Below are 23,529 nucleotides of genomic sequence, written 5' to 3' on the forward strand. Positions count from 1 at the left end.
CATGGTTTTTGTAAAGGGAAATCATGCCTCACCAATCTACTAGAATAATTTGAGGAAGTCAACAAGCATGCGGACAAAGGAGATCCAGTGGATATAGTGTATTTAGATTTTCAGAAAGCCTTTGACAAGGTCCCTCACCAAAGGCTCTTAAGCAAAATAAGCAGTCATGGGATAAGAGGGAAGGTTCTCTCATGGATTGGTAACTGGTTAAAAGATAGGAAATAAAGGTAGGAACAAATGGTCAGTTTTCAGAATGGAGAGAGGTAAACAGTGTTGTCCCCCAGGGATCTGTACTGGGCCCAGTCCTATTTAACATATTCATAAACGATCTGGAAAAAGGGGTAAACTGTGAGGTGGCAAAATTTGCAGATGATACAGAACGACTCAAGAATGTTAAGTCCCAGGCAGACTGTGAAGATCTCAAAAGGATCTCACAAAACTGGGTGACTGGGCAACAAAATGGCAGATGAAATTTAATGGTGATAAATGCCAAGTAATGCACATTGGAAAACATAATCCTAACTATACATATAAAATGATGGGGTCTAAATTAGCTGTTATCACTCAAGAAAGATCTTGGAGTCATTGTGGATAGTTCTCTGAAATCATCCACTCAATGTGCAGCAGCAGTCAAAAAAGCAAAAAGGATGTCGGGAATCATCAAGAAAGGGATAGATAATAAGACAGAAAATATCATATTGCCTCTATATAAATCCATGATACTCCCACACCTTGAATACTGCGTGCAGATGTGGTCGCCCCATCTCAAAAAAAAGATATATTGGAATTGGAAAAGGTTCAGAAAAGGGCAAAAATAATTATTAGGGGTATGGAACGGCTTCTGTATGAGGAGAGATTAATAAGACTGGGACTTTTCAGCTTGGAAAAGAGGCGACTAAGGGGGGATATGACAGAGGTCTATAAAATCATGAGTGGTATAGAGAGAGTAAATAAGGAAGTGTTATTTACTCCTTCTCATAATACAAGAACAGGGGACACCAAATGAATTTAATAGGTAGCAGGTTTAAAACAAACACAAGAAAATATTTTTTCATAAAACGCACTGTCAACTTCTGGAACTCCTTGCCAGAGGGTGTTTTGAAGGCCAATTGTATAATCGGGTTCAAAAGGAAGCTAGACAGATTCATGAAAGATAGGTCTATCAATGGCTATTAGCCAGGATGGGCAGGAATGGTGTCCCTAGTCTCTGTTTGCCAGAAACTGGGATTGGGTGACAGGGCATGGATCACTTGATGATAACCTGTCTGTTCATTCCCTTTGGGGCACCTGCCATTGGCCACTGTCAGAGGACAGGATACTGGGCCTGATGGACCTTTGGTCTGACCCAGTATGGCTGTTCTTATGTTCTCCTTTCTGAAGTAAACAATCCCAGGCTTTTTCCATCTCTCTTTATGACAGTTTTTCCAGGCCTTTGATCATTCTCATTTCTCTTCTCAGAATCATATTTAGGTTTGCAATATCTTTTTTGAGATGGGGTGACTAGTACTGCATATAATATGACAGGTGAGGCCACACCAATGATTTATATAAAAGCACTAGAATATTCTCCATTCTGCATCTCATTCCCTAGAAGTGTTAACACGTTAGCTTTTTTTGATCACAGCTGCGTGTTGAACAGCAATTTCCACTGAGCTCTCTACAATGATGCCCAGGTCCCCTTCTTGAACTGATACTTAATACAGAAATATTTGTTTTAAAATAAACATATATTCCATATCCATATAAAATCTATTTCTAGGACTTTTACCAAATAAGGTATTGCATAAAAACTAATAAATTAAATTAGGGAATCTGGGCTCAGGGCTTAGTAACAATGTCTAGAAAAATACTTAAGGAACAGTGTGTCAAGAATAATCATGACCTATAGGAAGTTGTGTCTCAAAGTAACAAGATGTTGATGCTCTTCAATGTTGAGATTCACTCTAATAAATATTCTTTATTAATAATCATTCTGATACTGTACAGTGAATAATAAATCAATATATAATCACAGGAAGTACAAACTGAAGTAAGATCTAAACAGGTGGGCTAGCAGGTGGCAAATGGAATTTAATGTAGTAAGGAACAAAGTAGTAAAGTAATTTTAGGGTTAATGGAACAAAATTAGAAAGGACTAATGAGGAAGAATACTTCAGAATTGAAATAAATAATTAATAGAATTTTACATATAATATGAGACTGCTCCCAGAAAAGCAAATATGGGGTAGTAATGATGAAAGAGTGTTGACTGTGTATAAAGTTTTGGTGAGGATCCATCTAAAATATTATCCACTGCTTTGAACAGAGTTCAAAGTACAGTTCTACTCTGCAAAGGAACCAAAATTATGTGAAGGTTCTGGTCTCCGTGATTTTGTGTTAAGTGTGCTCAACTGGCAAATAAAATATATATTTTTTTAATTGCCAGCCTTCAAAGCGCAACCTGGAATTTGGGAATCAAGTTTGGTTCTTTCCATCTCACACATCACAACCAGAAATTATTGCAAGGTTAAATTAGGTCTTCATTTATACCTATGCAACTTTTCTGTATTCATATCATGCCCTCAATGATACCTGTTCAAACCCACTACCTTTCGGAAACTAAACCTAAATCATTTTCTCTAATCTCAGAGATTTGCAAAAATACAAATGACTGGAATTGAATAAACAAGTCTGTTATATACAAAACAATACTGAATTTAGCTCACTTAGTCCTGTCTGACTTAGCCCTGGTCTACACTGGGGGTGAGGGGGATGGGGAGGAGGGATCGATGTAAGTTACGCAACTTCAGCTACTTGAATAATGTAGCTGAAGTAGACATATTTAGACCTACTCAGCGCGATGTCTTCACTACAGTGAGTAGACTGCTGCTGCTCCCCCGCTGACTCTGCCTGCACCTCTCATGGTGGTGGAGTACAGAAGTTGACAGGAGAGTGCTCAGGGGACAATTTATCGCATCTAGACTAGACTCTATAAATTGATCCCTGCTGGATCGATCGCTGCCCACTGATCCGGCGGGTAGTGTAGACATACCCTTAGAAACTTAACAGATCTGTTTACTGTGCAAGTACCACTTCAACACAGTGAACTACACTAATTTGGGACAATGAAAGGAAAGTCTAGTTAAGAAAGGTTTGTTAAACTAAGCATAGTCAACCTCAAAATTAAGACTTCAAGGACACATGATTATAACAGACATTCCTAAATGGGCCAAAAAGACCAAAAACTAAATATTATATATAAGGAATTACCAGGGACAAACCTGAGATTAGAGAAAGATTTAGGTTTACATCAGGAAAGGTTTGTTTAGCCAAGGAAATATCCGTCAATGGAGCAGTTCACAACGTTATGGAAGTAAACTTAAGTCTAGAAGTTTATAGTTTTGAAAAGGAGTGTCTCCTACTAGTCACACAAGGGTTGACTTAGTTACACTTTTGGCCCTTTCCCATTAAACTAACACAGAAAAGTTAAGTTGCATCTAGACCATGGGGTTTACTGGCTTACTCATCAGGTATGAAATACCTACCATCCCCAGAACAGTTTTTGTCTCAGGTCAGTCAACTCAGTCTTTCCTCCCTTTATGGTAAATAAACTGAATTTCAAGCAGTTTACTTTGTGGCAAATTTCTCAATGAGACTATCCAATGGCAAGTTTCAGAAAGAATAAGAGATTGTCCTGGTATTTGCTGACTACTTCCCTCCCACCACATACGTAACTGCATTTTAGTGAAAGCTGTATGCTTATAGTTTGCACATCACTCAGGAATGGTTCATATGTTAAGTGCACTCTCTCTCTCAAATCTGGAACAGAGTATATTACCATCCTCTGGTTTGGTCAATGCCTTCAGCAATGAAGTCAGCAGGAAAGGCATCTTCAAATTCTTTTCTGTTCTCAAATGGATAATGGACTTGTGCGTAAGGCATGCTCCCACTTTCAAACCAACAATCAAAGACTTCAGAAACACGGTGCAACATTCCCTTTCCACAGCGTGAAGGGATGGTTAGATGATCAATACTGTAAGAGAAAAAGATGGACAAATGCTAATCCAAATATTAAGAACTTTGGTATAATATCCATATTCTGCTTACTCATTCGATAGGGAACAAAAAAAACCCAGTTTCACTGAGATTTCCAACAGGCCAAGATTTCATATAAAAATTTTTACAATTTAAAATTGCTTTGTACATTTAGTATCAATCTCAAATTGAAGTTCCATAAGAACATCACAATGACTATACTAGGCCAAACCTATGGTCCATCTAGCCCAGTATCCTGTCTTCTGACAACAGCCAGTGCCAGATGCTTCAGAGGGAATAAACAGAACAAGACAATTTATCGACTTATCCATCCCATCATCCAGTCCCAGATTCCAGCAGTCAAAGGTTTAGGGACAGCCAGAGCATGGGATTGCATCCCTGAACATCTTGGCTAATAGCCATTGATGGACCTAAGCTCCATGAATTTATCTTTTTTGAATTTAGCTTTTTTGAACCCAGTTATTCTTTTGGCCTTCATCACAACCCCTGGCTATAAGTTACAACAGTTGACCGTGCGTTAATGTGAAGAAGCACTTCCTTATGTTTGTTTTAAACCTGCTGCCTATGAATTTCCAAGAAAGAAATGTATATATACTTAATACAGTATATGTAAAGCCATTCTAGTTTCCTCCATACTCTCCTAAAACCTAAATGGTTTTTCAGGTTTAAGACAATAATAACTAACATTTCTGTGTGCCTCACAGTTGCTAATTAACAACAGAAGTACATGTTCTCAGTGACTGACCTTTCTCTGTGGAGATCAGTGATTTTCACTCCTGACAGCTCTTCCAGCTCTGCCACTGACCCAATGCAAACCACCTGTTAAAAGATAGTAAAATACTTTAGAATCAATTCAATGGATATTTTAAGAGATATTACATAATTGCACAGTATTATGGATCACTTTCAAGTACAATACAGAGCTGAAGTATTTAACTACAAACTATAAGTTAAATTTACCCTTTTATACAGAAATCCTGCAACATTTTATGGTTGTTTTCACTATGTGTAAGGGAAAAAATTATTTTAATCTAAAACCCAATATATATTTATATAAAACACAACAATACTTGACACTTCAACTGAACCTTCCATCCAAAGATCTTGAATCACTTTAAAAGTGGATTATCTCACTTTATATTTAGAAAAAGAGGCCAGAGAGGTTTAATAATTTGCCTAATCACAGAGTTAAACAGCGGTAAAATTTGGCACAGAACCCAGATATGCTTAGTCTCCTGCTCTGACCACTAGAAAATGCTGCTTTCCAAGGAGTCAAAATAGTCTTCACTGACAAATGTGAACTGCTGCATAATGTCATTAACCATTTAAACTAGAAACATTAGCAAAATGGTTAGATGAGAACTGGCTCAGATCCAGAAGTGACACTCATGTTCTAAATCAGAATTTCCCAACTTTTTTGGGGTGGTGACCCCTTCAAAGCCAAACTTTCCACAACCCCCTGATATTTACTACATAAAAGTAGAGTTAAAAATGCATAAGTGATCACCTTTTAGCTCAGTGATTCACTCATCTGGGCTGTGGGAGACCCAAGTTCAATTCCCCCCTCTGCCCGATGTGGAGCAGAAATTTGAATTTATATTTCCTACACTGCAGGAGAATATACTAATCACTGGGTTATGGGATATTCCGGAGCAGGTCTCTCTCAGTATCTCATATTGAAGCTGTTCCCCTGTGTATTAATGCTTAAATAGTCACTGGAGCAGGAACACAAACTTGGGTCTCCAACATCCTAGGTGAGTGCTTTAAATACCAGGCTATAGGGTCATTCTCTGTCCCTGCCTGAGAGCTGACAACATCCCTTTCACAAGTCTAAGAAAAATGGGATTTAGGCATTTCAGATTAGCAACAATTAGCATTTTATCAGACTTTTAAACAATGTGTTTGAGATAAAATGCTCCCTACTTATTAGTGCTTTTAGAGACTGGTATTTTAATGCACAAGTAGCATTTTGACTCCATATAAAAAAGCAGCAAAGGGGCTTTTAAAAATACCTATCCATGGACTGGAGCTGCCTCAATCCTTCTACCAATGTTTGCTTCAGCAGAAAATGGACAATCCACATCATATTTGTTCAAGGTGTAGGCAGATAAAAAGGAAGCAACACAAAAAGTGTCTTGACCAGCTTAGAGTTGACCCAGGTAAGAGGCAATCTCTCTCCCACCCCCGCAAAAGGACTTCTGACTGTCAAGGCAGGGGGATTTTCATAGGCTTTCAAGCCTCCTTTAGTACACAGTCTCATCCATCTTAAAATGGCTCTTAGTTACCAACCATTGTTTCCATCCCAGGACCTGTCAATCCATGTTCATGAAAGAGTTTGACTATATTAAATTACTAGGACTACCGTGAGGGCATAATTTAGCATCTGGCTCAATTGGGATTTTTGGGTCCTGGAAAAAGTTGAGAGACGTATCTTATTTAAAGCAAAAATCAGAGTAATCTATCAAGGAAGAAAAATGTGTGTCCTTAAAACATCCTGCATCCAGCAGAAAACTTACATCTGCACAACCAAACCTCCAGGAGAACCTTCCATGGAATTGCTGCAGCTAGAACAGATTCACAGAATAGACAAAGGTGCAGAACCCAGACTGGTAATTATATTTAATGGTGGGTCAGTTTTCCAGCATTTAGGAATCAGACTGGCAGGACACACACTGCCCAGTCTTGCAATCTATACCTACAATTCAACATCATCATAGGAACATAGGAGTACCCAGTTTGGATCAGACCTGAGGTTCATCTAATCCAGTAACCTGTCTCTGACTGTAGCCAGTAGCAGATGCTTCAGAGAAAGGAGCAAGTACCCTTCAAACAGGCAGATGGGGGATAGTCTGCCCCACACTAGGTCTCATCATGGTATCTGATAGTTACAGACTGGCTTAACCCTGAAGAATGAAATGTGATATCCCTTTTGCACACACACCTATATTGGAATGTACATGAGCAAGCACTCAAAGAAGAAATGTTTGTTATAAATTGTAAATCTGGATATTTTTGATATCCATATAAATGTCCAGTCCTTTCTGAATATTGCTTATGTCTTTGCCACAAGAAGTTGTTGAAACCATGAGCTCCACAGTTTAATTACACATGTGAAACTTACCCATTTTGATTTTCCCCTTTAATTGAATTTCCCCTTGTCTTTGTGTTATGAGAAGAGAGAACAGAAGATTCCTGCATATCAGTACCAAGCAAACCACCTAGGAGCTTTAAAAGAAACTTACAGGGAATGATTTATATGAAGAATGCTTGACAAGATGATCTAGAGGTGGCAGCCTAACAGCAGCTTGACAAACGGAAACAAAACAGACTGGGTGCAGGACATAGAAAAGATTTCCTCACAGACTTAAAACAGCATAACCAAGGATTTCCTGTGGTTAGTGCTGTTATACAAGACTACTGGCAATAAAACTAGTTGGTCAAATGCCTCAGTTGAGTGTGGGGTGCTCCAAGCCACACTAAAGCATCTGAACCACATCTTCACGAAATATTCAGCAACTTCTAGAAAACTGGTTTACAGTTTAATTGAACATTTTATCATCTTCCTGCTTTATAAACTTGGTCGTGCTGTGTTAGAAGATTTTACATCTAGTTGAAATGGGATTTTCTGCTTAGTCCTTTCTTCAGAAACTTATAGGTTTAAACTCTCAAAACAATGATTTTCACAGAGTAATAAAAACACACGTTTCAAAGCTCACCTTCCACTATGTGCTTCTACTACTTTATAATATGCCAAAACAAGACTAGATATTGATTTGTAGTATATTTTACTTTACTAGCAATTAGTCACCTTTCTATATATTAAAAAATAAATCACATTTTTTTTTCTGATTTTAACAGGAAAAAATAGAATTGCATGCATGGAGTGTTCCTTTTTGAAGGGCACATTGTTGAGGTTCAGTAATCTGGTATGGCTACTGGACCAAGGTAAAGTTCAAGAGTTCTGAGTGTTCCAATGTTAACCTATCTTTTATATTAATTTTGAAACAACTTCCCCTTTCATATAAAATATGAGTGAACATAGGTACAACTCAGTTTGAATTTTACTGTGGCCCAGTGGCCATACCAGATTACCAAACCTCAACACTTGCTTTCTAGCCAGTGGGTACATGCAGTCTCAGGAGAAATGAGAGATGTCTGTATGCATTCGACCATTTCTTCCCAATGTCTGACCCCTGGAGGCTATTTGCACTAAACTGCATGGACACGAAGCTCAATCTTCCAAATTAGAAAAGGAATTGTAAAGATTTCATCAGTAAAAGAGGGACAGAGATTGTAAGGAGCATTACCAGAAGCAAACATGGATAGTGTAGTCTTTTGTCCAGTCTTTTTCAGCTGCAGGACCAAACTTCAAATATTTTAGCATAGTACAGTACTGAATTTTTTTCATATGACTAAAACCCTTACCAGTCAGTATAGAGTATTTTCATTTTGACTTGGCCATTCTGTACCCATTAGGTACAAAAATGTCAGTCATAGAAGTGGATTTTAATCCACAGGTGGGCACTCAGAGAATTATAGCGATTGCTTCCAAGGAAGAGTAATATAAGAAAGTGTTTGTTTTATTTTTAGCCATCTCAATGCAGTATAGCATCTGCTGCAGGGAAAAACTGTTAGCATAAAGCAACCAATCAGCTCTTCATGGACCACAATGAATAGTCCAGGGATCACAGTTTGAGAATGTGTCCTAGTTTTTCCAAGGGTCATGCAGGACATAATACTGCAAGGGAAGGATAATACACAGCTGTTAGATGCAGGCCAGGATTCACTTAGCCTAAGAGTCTCCACCACCTCCCTGTTGTATAAAACCTCTCCTCATTTGAGGAGACCTGCCTCATCAGTGGCCCTAGGAAGATCATATCAAAATCAGGAAGACATCATAACAGAAGCCTGAAGCATCTCTAAGCAGGAAAGCAAAACGGATTAATATAAACGGTAGCTTCTCAAATGTAAGTTTTTATAGTACAGTAAGACAGCAGAGACTGCCAACATATATGGACAATACAGCAATATTTGTGTCAATTTTTATGGAAAACATACCTTTTTGTTTATAAAAGTAAACCGTAGGTCAAGGCAAAAATAATTTGATCTTGCTCTGTTGGGCAGTAGAAATGTTTTTAAACGTAAGAACAGGGAAAGGGTATGAGGCATAAAAGTTACTTTTTACCTACATATATTTTCACAGTTATCCTGCTTCAGTCCAGAGTGATAATATGTGTTACCTCCTTATTAGCAAGGGGGGTAGAAAGGAAAAGAAGCTTCAGAACGCTATCACCACCATTCAGGCTTATATGGGCATCCTGACAACTTCACCTGTTTTCTTTTTCCACCTACTTGCATTATCAGAATTGACTAACCAAGCTGATCCCTAAGGTACGAGTATTTTACCTTTAAAGAAATTGAACATCTGCGTGTTTTATGAGACCAGGAACTTGGGCACTGCCAATTACCCCAGTATATAGTTTTGTACATTTACTTCATGCTACTAATGCTGAGACACCTTACAACTCACCCAGTCCATTACCATATATTTATATGTTAGCTTTTCTACGAATGTAGGCTTAACTTGCAAGAGAAAATCTTAGGCGGTTTGTAACTACCAGTTATACACAGACTTTTTCCTGGCTGTTAAAAATTAAAATCAAAAGCTGAAAAATAGTGACTAAAAAAAATCCTTCTCTTCTCAGTTTTATCTTATGATGTTATAATTTCACTAGTTCTCCTGACGCTGTAGATTCTTCCAGGGTAGAGCTTAATTTAAAAGATAAAAAACAAACAAGAAAAATACACCTGAAATTTTACCTTAGAGAGATGAAGAAAAAAAGCACTACTTTTTGTCCTCTGCCTGCATGGCAGTTTTAAGAACTATTAGCAGAGCACTTCAAACTGCAAAGCACTAAGACAGTTCTGTGCTCTAGGAAACTAAGCAAACCAACTTTGTAACATAGCAGGATTTCTTTTATCAATAACTGGAGATTTTTGTTTTCTTACATACCTCTTCAAAATCATTGCTGACCCACAAAGGGATAGGTGTTCCCCAGTATCGGTTCCTGGAAATAGCCCAGTCGCGTGCATCTTTCAGCCAGTTTCCAAAACGTTTCTCTCTCACAAAGTCAGGAACCCTGTTACGAAAGTTAACAGCAATTAAATTATTATCTGCAAACTAAACCTTTAAGTCATCTGATAGGCAGACATTACATTCATACCTCCAGATCACAAGAAAAGTGATTTACTTTTTGAAATTTGCAATAATTGGTGTAGTTTCAGGTTACTGTGTTGACCATTTGCTAGGAATTGCATTTATTACTTGTATGACCTTTGGAGAAAAAAATAATAGTGTTGTTTCTTCTGACTCCTACAGATCCTCAAATATGCTATACAAGTGCAAGAATGTTATGTTTTATTGTTCATTTTCAAAGTAATTCAATCAACATCTGTGTTAGATTAGACAAATATCTACAATGTGCCCATGGATGTATATTATACCCATACAAAAGGTAATAATGATTGTCAAGATTCCTCCCCCACTCTGAACTCTAGGGTACAGATGTGGGGACCTGCATGAAAAACCTCTCCTAAGCTTATCTTTACCAGCTTAGGTCAAAACTTCTCCAAGGTACAAAATATTCCACCCTTTGTCCTTGGATTGGCCGCTACCACCACCAAACTAATACTGGTTACTGGGGAAGAGCTGTTTGGACGCGTCTTTCCCCCCAAATACTTCCCAAAACCTTGCACCCCACTTCCTGGACAAGGTTTGGTAAAAAGCCTCACCAATTTGCCTAGGTGACTACAGACCCAGACCCTTGGATCTTCAGAACAATGAACAATCCTCCCAACACTTGCACCCCCCCTTTCCTGGGAAATGTTGGATAAAAAGCCTCACCAATTTGCATAGGTGACCACAGACCCAAACCCTTGGATCTGAGGGCAATGAAAAAGCATTCAGTTTTCTTACAAGAAGACTTTTAATAAAAAATAGAAGTAAATAGAAATAAAGAAATCCCCCCTATAAAATCAGGATGGTAGATATCTTACAGGGTAATTAGATTCAAAAACATAGAGAACCCCTCTAGGCAAAACCTTAAGTTACAAAAAAGATACACAGACAGAAATAGTTATTCTATTCAGCACAATTCTTTTCTCAGCCATTTAAAGAAATCATAATCTAACACATACCTAGCTAGATTACTTACTAAAAGTTCTAAGACTCCATTCCTGGTCTATCCCCAGCAGAAACCAGCATATAGACAGACACACAGACCCTTTGTTCTCTCCCTCCTCCCAGCTTTTGAAAGTATCTGGTCTCCTCATTGGTCATTTTGGTCAGGTGCCAGCGAGGTTATCTTTAGCTTCTTAACCCTTTACAGGTGAGAGGAGCTTTCCTCTGGCCAGTAGGGATTTCAAAGGGGTTTACCCTTCCCTTTATATTTATGACAATGATGTTCACACTTCACTGGAATACCTTTCTTTAGAAAATTTCTACTAAAAGTTGAGATAAAGAATTAGAAAAATTCACATTATCACTATCTTACAAAAACAGTTCTGAAAAAAAAACCAACAACAATTCTGATACTGCAGGCTTCCAGCCACCCCCCCCATTTTGGGCTAATGGATGAAAATCTTCTAAGGGGCTTGTAAGACAACAGTTAAAGGTTCAGTTGTACTGGGCTAAATTGGTACTGTGGGCAGCCAGTGATGAGCTGCCAAAATCTTAACAACTGGTTCCCTCCTCACCCCACGAGGGGGTTGTGGCACACCCCCGCCCCCTGGGACTCTTGCCCTGCCCCTGCCCCCGGGACTCCTGCCCCATCCAACCCCCTGCGTTTCTTGACACCCCCCCTCCCGGGACCCCTGCCCCCTCCACCCCCCTCCCCTGTCCCCCGACTGCCCCCAGAACCAGGCAGGAGGGTCTCGTGGGCCACTGTAGTGGAGGCCCACCCCGCCCTGCCCCTAAGAGCCAGAGGGACCTGCTGGTGGGCGAGGTGGGGAGTCCCACCAGTGCTTACCTGGGGCAGCTACCAGGAAGCATCTGGCAGGTCCCTCTGGCTCCTAGGGGCGGTGGAGAGTAGCTGTGGGGGGGGGAGCAGGGGAAGCGGCCACTCCCCCACTGATCACATCAAAAGTGGCACCTTAGGTGCCGACTCCCTGGGTGCTCCGGGGCTAGAGCACCCACTGGGAAAATTTGGTGGGTGCAGAGCACCCACCGGCAGCTCCTCACCCAGTGCCCGGCCCCAGATTACCTCTCCTCTGCTCCGCAGAGAAGAGGAGCAGTGCAGCACATTCAGGGGCAGAGGTGGAGTGGAGGTGAGCTGGGGCTGGGTGCGGGGCGGGGAGCTGCTGGTGGGTGCTCTACACCCACCAAATTTTCCCCATGGGTGCTCCAGCCCTGGAGCACCCACAGAGTCAGCGCCTAAGCTGCCACTTTTGGCTGGTTGTTAAATTTAGAAGCCCTTTTAGAACCTGTTGTCCCGTGAGGGCAACAGGTTCTAAAAGGTCTTCTAAATTTAACAGCCGGTTCCAGTGAACTGGTGCGAACCAGCTCCAGCTCACCACTGTGGGCAGCTGTTTAGCACCTATCACCAGCCTTTGCTCCATGGATATCACTTCTATCAACACTGCATGAGTTAGAGACTATTCCAGAGCATGGAACCTTGAGAATAAACAAAGTTCCAGATCCACTAACTCTCCCACAAGGTGATGGCTCTTGCTTTACTCTTAGTAAAACTGCTCATGGGTCTCAAATTAAAAAAAAAAAAAAAAAAATGTAGTCAATGGCAGCACTCTCTGAAGACTTCATTTCTAGCTTAATGGGCTTTAAGAGATGTTTAACTACGAGACCTGAGCGTATGAAATATCTTGGAGATCAAAGACAATGTTGAGGATTATACTATGTCAAGACTAATTAATCTGATAGTTTGGTTAACAATTGATTATTCACATTCTCTACATAGTCACAGGCCACAGCCTGCTGTATTTGTTAAAAAAAACAAACCCAAACCTCAGATAGTTACCTTCTTGTACAGGTTCTTTGAGCTGTGTTGCATACATCCATTCTGATGTATGTGTGTGTGCACCTACACTGGAAATGGGCATATGCTATCACTCAAAGAAGAACTTGTGCATTTTCCAGTTCTTTAGTTAAAAAAACTTTTTTTTAAAGAATTATTTTTTACTGATAGAAGCACCAATAAAAAATAAAAAAAAGAGTTGCATGCTAAAGCTCAATATAAAGACAACATTTCAGGCCTAGAGAGAACTTTTTTGAGAATTATGGGATTCACTTGCATAACTCATTTGGGGCTTTACAGCCTTACAAACACATAGTTACAGCTGAAGAGCATTTTAAAACGTAACTGTTTAATTCAATTCAGTGCCTATACAATGTAATAGAAAAAGTGGTAACTTTTGAGGTCAACAGCATATTACTTTCATGCCTAAAGAAACATTTTAAAAGTCACAGCACATAAAAGAAGTGGTGGGTTGTAGGAAGCAGCCCTGGGAACTTAAAATTCATTATGCATATTCCTTATGAAGTCAATGCATTTTTTTTTTTGAAGTTTCACTGAACATCGAGGCACTACTACATTTTCAGACCCTGTACAGCCATAGGCTTATAAACATTACTGAGCTGGTAATATATTTGTTTAAGCCAAATGTCACAGATACACAAGTAAGAGTATACAAAATTTAAGGGAAAAATATCCAGAATTATTTTTGACTTTCAAAAAGACATTCAAAGATTTAAAATGTCAAAAGCACCCATGTGACCATAGAGTTTAAGTCTTAAATTGTGAAGAGTCAATGGGACTTAAGTGCTTTTGAAATATTTTTTCTTCACTGACTTTACCTACATCCCTCATAGCACCAATGTTGATATTCCCCTAACTCCACTCCCCAAACCGCACCCAACTATTAAAAACTGAAAGAGGGTAAAGAGATCCTGACTTATCCACAGGAATATTTTATTGATTGTTTTTTTCTAAGATTTGAAGTAGCCGTGACTCAAAAGTACTTGCAGGCAAGTCTGCAAAATAGTATGGAAAAATGGTAACTCTGAAGTCTACTAATTCAAGAAAAGCAAAACATTAAAATAAAACTAATGAAATTCAAGTTCAATACTTATGAGTCTCAAATATTTAATGAAATTCGACTCAATTCAAAACGAGTAATTTGCCAAAGAGTATGAACATTGATCAGTTTGGTGAAACAAATATAGTCCAATATCTGATAGCCAGATGTAATGCAGATGTATGCAATCCAGCAGTAGTGTGAATTTCCTAATTCTCACCTGCCTATCCAGCCAGTGATTCAAGCAGAAACTCTTCCAGAGGCATCCTTCAAGCAACCATGTTAGGATTTTCTATAATACTCATCACCATAATATCTGAGGGTGTGTCTGTCTAAATATGCTTTGTTAGATTCCAAAAAAATAATTCCACAAACACTAAAGAAGGCTTCACTGGTTAAGAAGCCATCTCGGTTAAATGGTGAGGTGAAAGCAGCAATAAAAAAATTTATTAATTAACAAATGGAAAAATGAAGAAACAGATCGTAACTACTATAAATCAACAGTTAGTAAATTCTGACAATTGATAAGGGAAGCTCAAGGTATCAATTAAAAAAAACTATGGCCAGCAGGGTTAAGGACAAAAAGAAGGAATTCTTTAAATGTGTATCAGGTTGACTGATTGGGAGCCATCTTGTGATAACTTATGGTACTGTATATTGACCTTGTTACTGGGGTATTTTCTATATGATTATATTGGTTTCTCTCAGCAAGGGTCTGTCTTGAAAAACAGGTAAGAAGGAACAGAACTCAAGCTAAGCCACACCTCAGCTGTTAACATACAGAGCCAGAACTACTGGCCCTAAGGATTCTGGCTAGACCTCCTACTAAGCCTGCTGAACTGGTTTTGACCAGAACAAAAGAACTATAGCAGGGTTTAAAGAGAAAAGGGCAGTAGCTGTTCAGGGGAACCAGACAGACATAGGGACCTGCTGAGAGTCTCTAATACTTTGTTCCCACTATTAACACAACAATTCTTGTTTTAAGAAGGCTGCCACTGATCACAGATTCCCAAACTGAAGAACCACAGGTGCGAGAACTTAATGGGCAAGCCATAAAGAATTAAAGGACAGTAGCATAATTCATGCCAATCAACATGGTTTTATGGAAGATAGGTCTTGTCAAACACACAAACTTGATGGCGTTTTTTGATGAGATCAATCGTCTGGTTAATAAAGGTAACTGTTGAAATAATACATTTGTGTTAGGTATCTGACTTAGCCCTGACACTCCCATAAAATCTGAATTATCCCACCTCCCCTGTCCCCCAAAAAATCCTCCAATGGAGCCCATATTAAATACATTAAAAACACCTGACAGAGATCTCAGAGTAATTGTAAATAGGTAATGGTCATCCAGTGTAGGTGTTTCTAGTGGGGTCTCACAAGGGTCAGTTATTGACAATACTATTCAGTATGTTTTTCACTAACCAAAAAAAAAACAAAAAGAACCAAGATAATTAGTGGACAATAACAAAGAAATTGGTGGGGTGGTAAAGAGTGATGGATACAAATCACCCTTTGATTTCTTGGTAAGGTGGGCTCATTTGAACAACCAGCATTTTAACACAATCAAATGCAAGGTCTAAAAACAAAGGACATAGATCACAAAAGAAGGGCGAATTTCTCCTCAGATGTGGTCACACTGAAAGAACTAAGAGGTCACTGTAGACAACTAATTGAACATGAGGTCCCAAGGCAATGCTGTAGCTAAGAGGACTAATGCACTCCTTGAATGTATAAGAAAAGGAATATCCATAAGAAGGAATAGGGAGGTGATATTTCCTCTCTCTGTGATATTGGTGAAAGCATTACTGGACTACTGTATCCAGTTCTGTGTCCACACTTCAAGCAGGACATTGAAAAAGTGGATGGGTTCAGAAAAGAGCTTCAAAAACAATACCAGATCTGGAAAACATGCATTATAGAGAGAGACTCTAAGAAATTTTATTTAGTTTATCCGACAGAAAGTTAAAAAGTAACCATCATCCTCTCCAAGTACCTACACTGGAAAGAGGTTTCAGATAACAGACTGCTCTTTGATCTAGCAGAAAAAGGCATAATATGATCTGATAAAGAAAAGAACCAGAAAACAACCCCATAATCATGTAAAGCTAGGCTTCTGTCTATGCTTATCTGTCCTTTCCCTATGTTTATGGGTAGAAAGAATTTGAACTATGTGTAACCTGTACTCCCCGTTTGGGGAAAGAATTCCTTATACAGATGGGCCTCCATGTTCATACCTCAGGACTCAGACCAACAGGGGTTGACCGGTTTGAACTGGAAGAGATATCACAAAGTATGTTGAACCAAGCTATAAAAGCTCTACCTTGTTCTTTGTTCTGGGCTTTGCCATATTCCTCTGTGTAGGAATTGGTGAGCCCTTCAGCTGTCGTACTTGATAGCATTAAAGTGCCTCATTTTATCTAAGAGCCCTGACTCTGTTTCTTTGGCTAATACAGAAGTCCAGGGAAGGTTACCCTCCAAACCCTAGATGGGAGGGAAACCCTTTTTCCCTAACAGATCAAAAATATAGAGATCCAAACCTAGACTAAAAAAAATTATGTTATTTAAACAGTGAAGGGAATTAACAATTGGCACAATTGTTCTGGTGATGTGATGGATTCTACATCACTTGAAGTATCAGCATCAAGACTGGATGTTTTTCTAAAAGACATTCTATAGTTCTAACAGAAGTAACGGACTTGATACAGAAATTACTGGGTGAGGTTCTATTTCGTATGTTACGTAGGAGGTCAAACTCCAAGATCACAAGAGTCCAATCTGGCCTTAAATATATATGATGCTGAATCTCTTTGATCATTACCTGAGAAAAAGACCTAGTGGTTTTCTCTTCACCTTCGACATACTGAGCGGAAAAACAGGCTAAGTCATTTATTGCTTGCCTCTTCCAGTCACTTTCCCTTCCCACCCCAAAATTCATCCAGGATTTCTTGGCGTATAGGCAGTCTGGTCCACAAGCCAGATCTTACACCACCAGCACTTAAAACCTCTCCTGCAGCCTGCTGAAGGTACTGGCTCTTTAAACAGTTTCATTTATGCTTATACAGGTGCATTCGAAATCTTAATGGATGCGATTACTACTAGGCCTGAAAGCTTCTTCAGCCAACTAAGGAAGCATCAGACAACAAAAATACTTGAGACAGATAACTAAATGATGTAACTTTTTGCTAATCATAGAATATCAGGGTTGGAAGGGACCTCAGGAGGTCATCTAGTCCAATCCCCTGCTCAAAGCAGGACCAATCCCCAATTTTTGCTCCACATCCCTAAATGGCCCCTTCAAGGATTGAACTCACAACCCTGGGTTTTAGCAGGCCAATGCTCAAACCGCTGAGCTATCCCTGTTTTCTGACCTTTTTACCTTCAAAAGTTATCTTCCACTACACTATCCTTTTTTGTTTGTGCTAAGAATATAAGCTCTGTAACTACCAATGTCAAGTAATTATGGCTGAAATAGCTTAAAGAAATCCAACGGTTAAGCTTTCTTGCACCGAAATTAAGAATATTCAGGCTTCACGGATTCTTTTAGAGTTGAAACTTATTACTGTAACACTCTTCATACTGACCTTCAGAGACCATATCTCCAATCACAAGTGGAAACTGTATTACAAACATTAGCATGTGACCATCATTCTACCAGTGTGGAAAACTTCTCTTTACACAGCTCTTACAGAAACTAATTTCCTTTTTTTAAGAAGTTCTTAGACACTGTGATTACCTTAAATTATTAGTCCTATTTAACATAGCCAGAGGCTGGGACAATCCCCTAGTGACATTAAAATGCTTAAAAGTTTTCTCTTTGCCTCCTCAAAATGTGTAAAAAAAGTAATTTATTTCCCTTAATGTGTACAATAACTGGGAAAGTTTAAACATTTGAATTCTCTCTCCCCTTGAGCTATAAAGCCATGCTTCCTTTTTCTTGAGAAATTGTCTGAGCCTGATGCTAGCTTTTAGTGCAACACTAGAGATCATGTCATCTTCTACAGATGGGGCTCACTAACAGCAACGGTATGCTGCTCTGTTGGATTTATAACATGAGGGTCATCAATTGGTATAATCAGAACATAAGAACTGCTATACTGGGTCGGATCAATGGTCCATCTAGCCCAGTATCCTGTCTCTTACAATGGCCAGTACCAGAGCTTCAGGGGGAATGTACAGAATAGGGCAATTCTGGAGAGACCAACCCATGTCTGCCCTTCCTGGATTCTGGCAGAGGTTTAGGGGTACCCTGAGCATGGGGTTACAGACCTGACTGTCTTGGTTAATAGCCATTGATGGACCTAGGCTCCATGAACTTAACTAGTCCTTTTTTGAACCCAGTCATACTTTTGGCCACCACAACATTCCATGGCCATGAGTGTCCACAAGTTAATTGTACATTGTGTGAAAAAGTATTTCCTTGTTTGCATTAAACCTGCTGCCTGTTATTCCATCAAGTGAACCCCCATTTTTTGTTACTGTTCTAATAAATTTAGTGCTTTAAAATGTTTAACCATTTTTAACAAGGACAATATGTGACTGATCAATCGACTAATTATTTTTGGACTGGTCAAATGCCAAAGCCTAACAGTCTTACCAATCAGCTAATTGTTCTGCCACATGGTACTCTGTCCCTTTATTTTGTTTCAACAGAAATAGCTACTGATTTTCCAGTCTGACATATGTGACTTTTCTGCACATCAGGAAATATCAAGAGCACCTTCTATTTAGAACTTTTACAAGAATGCATGAACTGAACACTAACTATTCCAAATAATATCTATACAAATATTTGCTTATTGTGTTGCAGGGAACAGCAACAATCCTTGAGTTAATTTTCCAAAGCTTGCTTCCCAACCTGTTGGCCACACATCATGCTCTTCGGTGGGAGGAGGTATTGGTTCATATTCTCTGTGTATATATAAAGTCTGCTGCAGTTTCCACGATATGCATCCGATGAAGTGAACTGTAGCTCACGAAAGCTTATGCTCTAATAAATTGGTTAGTCTCTAAGGTGCCACAAGTCCTCCTTTTCTTAATGTTCTTCCTGTAGTTCCTGAAGAAAGATCAAGACTATCTGTCCAAGATACCCACTCCCTTCCTGGAGACCTCATCTCTGCTCTTCAATCCCCCCCAAAACCCCAACTCCTTCTACTGCTAGTCCTGACAGAATTCTGCGCTCATGCGGGCCCACATATTTCTGTGCCTCCTGCGCAGAAAAACGCAAGAGAAACCTGCAGGGGGACACACGTCTCTTCCCCAGCAGCATGTCTGTCCCAGCTGTCTGGAGCAGCTTCAGAGATGCAAATCACTGCAGGGGGGGCACTGGGCATGCATGCCTGCAGGCAAGATGTTGATCACTATCAGGGGGAGGAGATAGCCAACAAGCGTGAGAGACACTGTCCCTCTCTCTTGATACTGCGGCTTGAGGGGCATGGAGGAGCGTAGGTCTTTTCGTTATGCAGGAAGAAGGCTCTTTCCCCGAAGCAGAAATGTAGCAGCCTGCCTGCCTAGTAAAATTGAACTTCTTGAGTATTGAAAAAAACACTTAATTCAATATTAGTATCATGTTACTGAAACTTGTTTGTTTTTAAGTTAAAGAAAATAGCTTTTGTAAAAAAAAACAAAAAAACCCACCACATTTTGTTATTGTGTCTGTTGATGGTTAACTGATCTCATTCTCTAAGGCAAAAATGTAGCAACTTGTCTGCATAGTAACATTGTTAATTATTCTGTTGTTAGTTAACTGTTCCCATTCTCAGTCAATTCCCCCAGGAGCATAAAAACCTGTAAAAGTTTTAAGGCCCCAACATTGCCAGAGTGATGTAAACCCTTATAAATGACATAAGTGGGCTTTTCTTCAGTGAAATTTTAATTCAAGCTTTTGCAAAAAGGTTCTATGGAAACCAGATTTACTATCCCTCAATCTTCCATTGTGAACTATCAATCATTTTTCTTTGTCTGACCCATCCTCTTCCCAAGTTAAGAATCTAATGCCAAAATTTACGCTGGCAAAAAGCAAGCTATGAGATCCAATGGGATATAAAGTCCTTCAAACAGGATCTTTGTCAGCCAAAGTTCTACAGGAAAATTGTTTTCCCTGTCCTCCAAGTGTAAATACTGCAGTGTGTCTAAGATCTGAGGTGTCTACGCCTGTGTGACCTTAGGTGTAGGATGAGAAGAAGAGCAGAGAGTGGCTCCAGCCCTGAATTATATATTAACATAGAAATAATTAACTCATTGTTGTTAATCTGCTCAGAATTTCCACCTCCATTCAGAAACATTCTGGAAACTAATACTGGTTAGAATTAGTTCTGGTACTTTCTAATAGAACATGTTTTTTATTTTCAAAATTGATGGGCAGGGGTAAAAAATATAAAGGAGTACATAATGATTAAATAAAAATGATTGACAGGAAAGACTAAGACAGCTGTTCTTTTTTCACAAGCCTACTTTGAAGTGTTTCCACAGTGCTCATACTATAATTCTAAATATTGATTTAAACTCATTCTACTCCAGAGCTCATACGTGCACTATAGCACTAAATGAGTTGCCACACCTTTCTCCATTTCTTCCTCCCAGCACAAGATATAGGACTACTGTCTCATCACTATTATTTCCATGTCTTGCTGAAGACAACAGTGTAAATATTCAAGTAAATAGTACTGTCAAATACTGCTATAGCAGAAATGTCACTTACTTTACCACCAAAACAACTTTAACTGTTCGCTGAAATTATGTGTCTGATTATATAGCTTTAAGTACATTAAATATTTAATATATACTCATTCTTTTTCATCCATCAACTATTTTTATTCACTACATTCTTCTGAAAGCCACAGTAACTTAGCTATAGTTAGTCAAGTTTCACTTGATAAATTTCTAATGATTAAAAGAAGCTTCTTGGGCTATGAGCTATTTTAAGACACACATTTTTAACATCCTGAAATTTAGTGCAAAAGCCAAACATTTAACCATACACTATTTTAAGAGTTACAGGGAAAAAAGGGAATTTCCTTGACTAGAATAAGAAAGATAGTATGATGGAGGAGTAAGCTACTGCACTAGTTTTCTTCCTCTTCTACAAGCTCAAATCCTATTTTAGGTCTCAAATGTTAATTTGTTTAATCTTATCTGGGGCCCAAAACTAATCTGCCCTTTGGCATAATGGGAATTCTCTCTCCAAGCAAATCCTAAAACCAGAAACCAGTGTGGTTGCTGCACATCACAAGTAAGCTGTATTAATGGAGGGGGAAGTAGAATCTAATAAATAGCACTAGTCCCTCAATTTCAAACACCAAGGTTTCCTGAAAATCTAAACACATTTTGGTTGAAAAAGTAGTCTCAACTTAGTATAACATTTACAATTACTGCCTTTTTAAACAGGCATCTAGACCTCAAAAACCCTAGAATCTAAAATCTCCTTTGTGTTAATTTATCCTACAATAAGCAACTCTCAATGTGCCTCAAATTAATTTTTAATTGTTTTAATTCAAGGAGAAAAGTAAAGTGAATTCTCATGCCATTCTGACACTTTAATTAGCTCCAATACTATGTCATAGACCTAATTTAACATGTAACGAGGGGATTAATAGAGATGAAAAAAAATCAACAGTTTGCAAAGACATGCAGAATTTTCAAGAAAAGAATCTCTCCCTTCCAACTCATGGAAGTTTATTACAATAGTCCACATGCCATCTACCCTACACAAAGAGTTAGGGTCTCCTCAGTAAAAGGAAACTGTATTCTTTCCATATGTGCCCTACTAATTTTTGAAATTATTAGTATTTTCAGTCTTTTTTGTATGGTAATATTTTCCTTTGCTATCCTACCCTGTTTCTCATAGCAACAAACATTTTAGAGCAGCTGTTCTCAAAAAGGGGTCTGGGGCCCCCTGTGGGGGCCACGAGCAGGTTTCAGGGGCTCCACTAAGCAGGGCCAGTGTTAGACTCACTGGAGCCCAGGGCAGGAAGCCAAAGCCCCACTGTGCAGACCTAAAGCCTGGAGCTCTGAGCTCTGCCACCTGGGGCTGAAGTTGAAGCCTGAGCAACTTAGCTTTGTGGGGCCCTCTGTGGTGTGGGGCCCCAGGCAATTGCCCTGCTTTCTACCCCACAATGCCGGCCCTGGCTTTTATATGCCGAAAACCAAATGTGGTGCAACAGGTGAGCCATGGAGTTTTTATAACACATTGGGGGGGCCTCAGAAAGAAAAAGGTTGAGAACCCACTCTTTTTATACAAAGTACACATACAAGCAAGCTGTCATAAATATAAGGGGAAGGGTAAACACCTTTAAAATCCGTCCTGGCCAGAGGAAAAACCCTTTTGCCTGTAAAGGGTTAAGGAGCTAGGATAACCTCGCTGGCACCTGACCAATGACCAATGAGGAGACAAGATACTTTCAAAGCTGCGGGGAGGGAGAAACAAAGGGTCTGGGTCTGTCTGTGTGATGCTTTTGCTGGGGACAGAACAGGAATGGAGTCTTAGAACTTAGTAAGTAATCTAGCTAGATATGCGTTAGATTCTGTTTGTTTAAATGGCTGAGAAAATAAGCTGTGCTGAATGGAATGGATATTCCTGTCTTTGTGTCTTTTTGTAACTTAAGGTTTTGCCTAGAGGGATTCTCTATGTTTTGAATCTAATTACCCTGAAAGGTATTTACCATCCTGATTTTACAGAGGTGATTCTTTTTACTTTTTCTTCTATTAAAATTCTTCTTCTAAGAAACTGAATGTTTCTTTTATTGTTCTTAAGATCCAAGGGTTTGGGTCTGTGGTCACCTATGCAAATTGGTGAGGATTTTTATCAAACCTTCCCCAGGAAGGGGGGTGCAAGGTTTTGGTGAGGATTTTGGGGGGAAAGACGTTTCTAAATGGCTCTTTCCCAAAAATAAACCTGGTTAGACGTTTGGTGGTGGCAGCGGAAGTCCAAGGGCAAAAGGTAAAATAGTTTGTACCTTGGGAAAGTTTTAACCTAAGCTGGTAAAAGTAAGCTTAGGAGGTTTTCGTGCAGGTCCCCATATCTGTACCCTAGAGTTCAGAGTGGGGAAGGATCCTTCACACAAGCTCTCAACGATTTTTACTTTACACGACGCAGACACTATGCTACTTACTCTTAATATCCTAATCTGGCCAATGATGCTGAAAAATTTGCATTTTCAAGTGCAACCTTTCACTTACTGAAATAAAGCCCTCCTTCTACTGCTATTCTTTCCACACCATTTTCTTTAAAATGTTTTGACCTTTGCATGCAAAAGTACATTACACTGGAGTACAAATTAGCCTGATTCAACACATATACATTAATATTTTTACAGACATATAAAAGGACAGACATTCAACATAATGTATTTACTGATAATTTAGTAAATTCTCTAGCGACTTGTTGTTAAAAGTAGGTGAGTC

General features: G+C 39.2%; 1 protein-coding gene across 4 annotated transcripts in view; it reads right to left on the minus strand.

Moving 5' to 3' along the window:
- IARS1 (isoleucyl-tRNA synthetase 1) overlaps positions 1 to 23,529 on the minus strand; it is a 204,374-nt gene that overhangs the window by 82,065 nt on the left and 98,780 nt on the right. For all 4 annotated transcript variants that reach the window (XM_073352336.2, XM_073352335.2, XM_073352337.2 and 1 more), the window contains 3 exons: positions 10,049 to 10,175; positions 4,781 to 4,854; positions 3,818 to 4,012 (listed from right to left, as the gene is read on the minus strand). In XM_073352336.2, coding sequence (XP_073208437.1) covers positions 3,818 to 4,012; positions 4,781 to 4,854; positions 10,049 to 10,175 — 396 coding nt within the window. The remainder of the gene's footprint in view (positions 1 to 3,817; positions 4,013 to 4,780; positions 4,855 to 10,048; positions 10,176 to 23,529) is intronic.

This window comes from Lepidochelys kempii, chromosome 7, assembly GCF_965140285.1.
Source record: "Lepidochelys kempii isolate rLepKem1 chromosome 7, rLepKem1.hap1, whole genome shotgun sequence".
NCBI classification, from domain to species: domain Eukaryota; kingdom Metazoa; phylum Chordata; order Testudines; family Cheloniidae; genus Lepidochelys; species Lepidochelys kempii.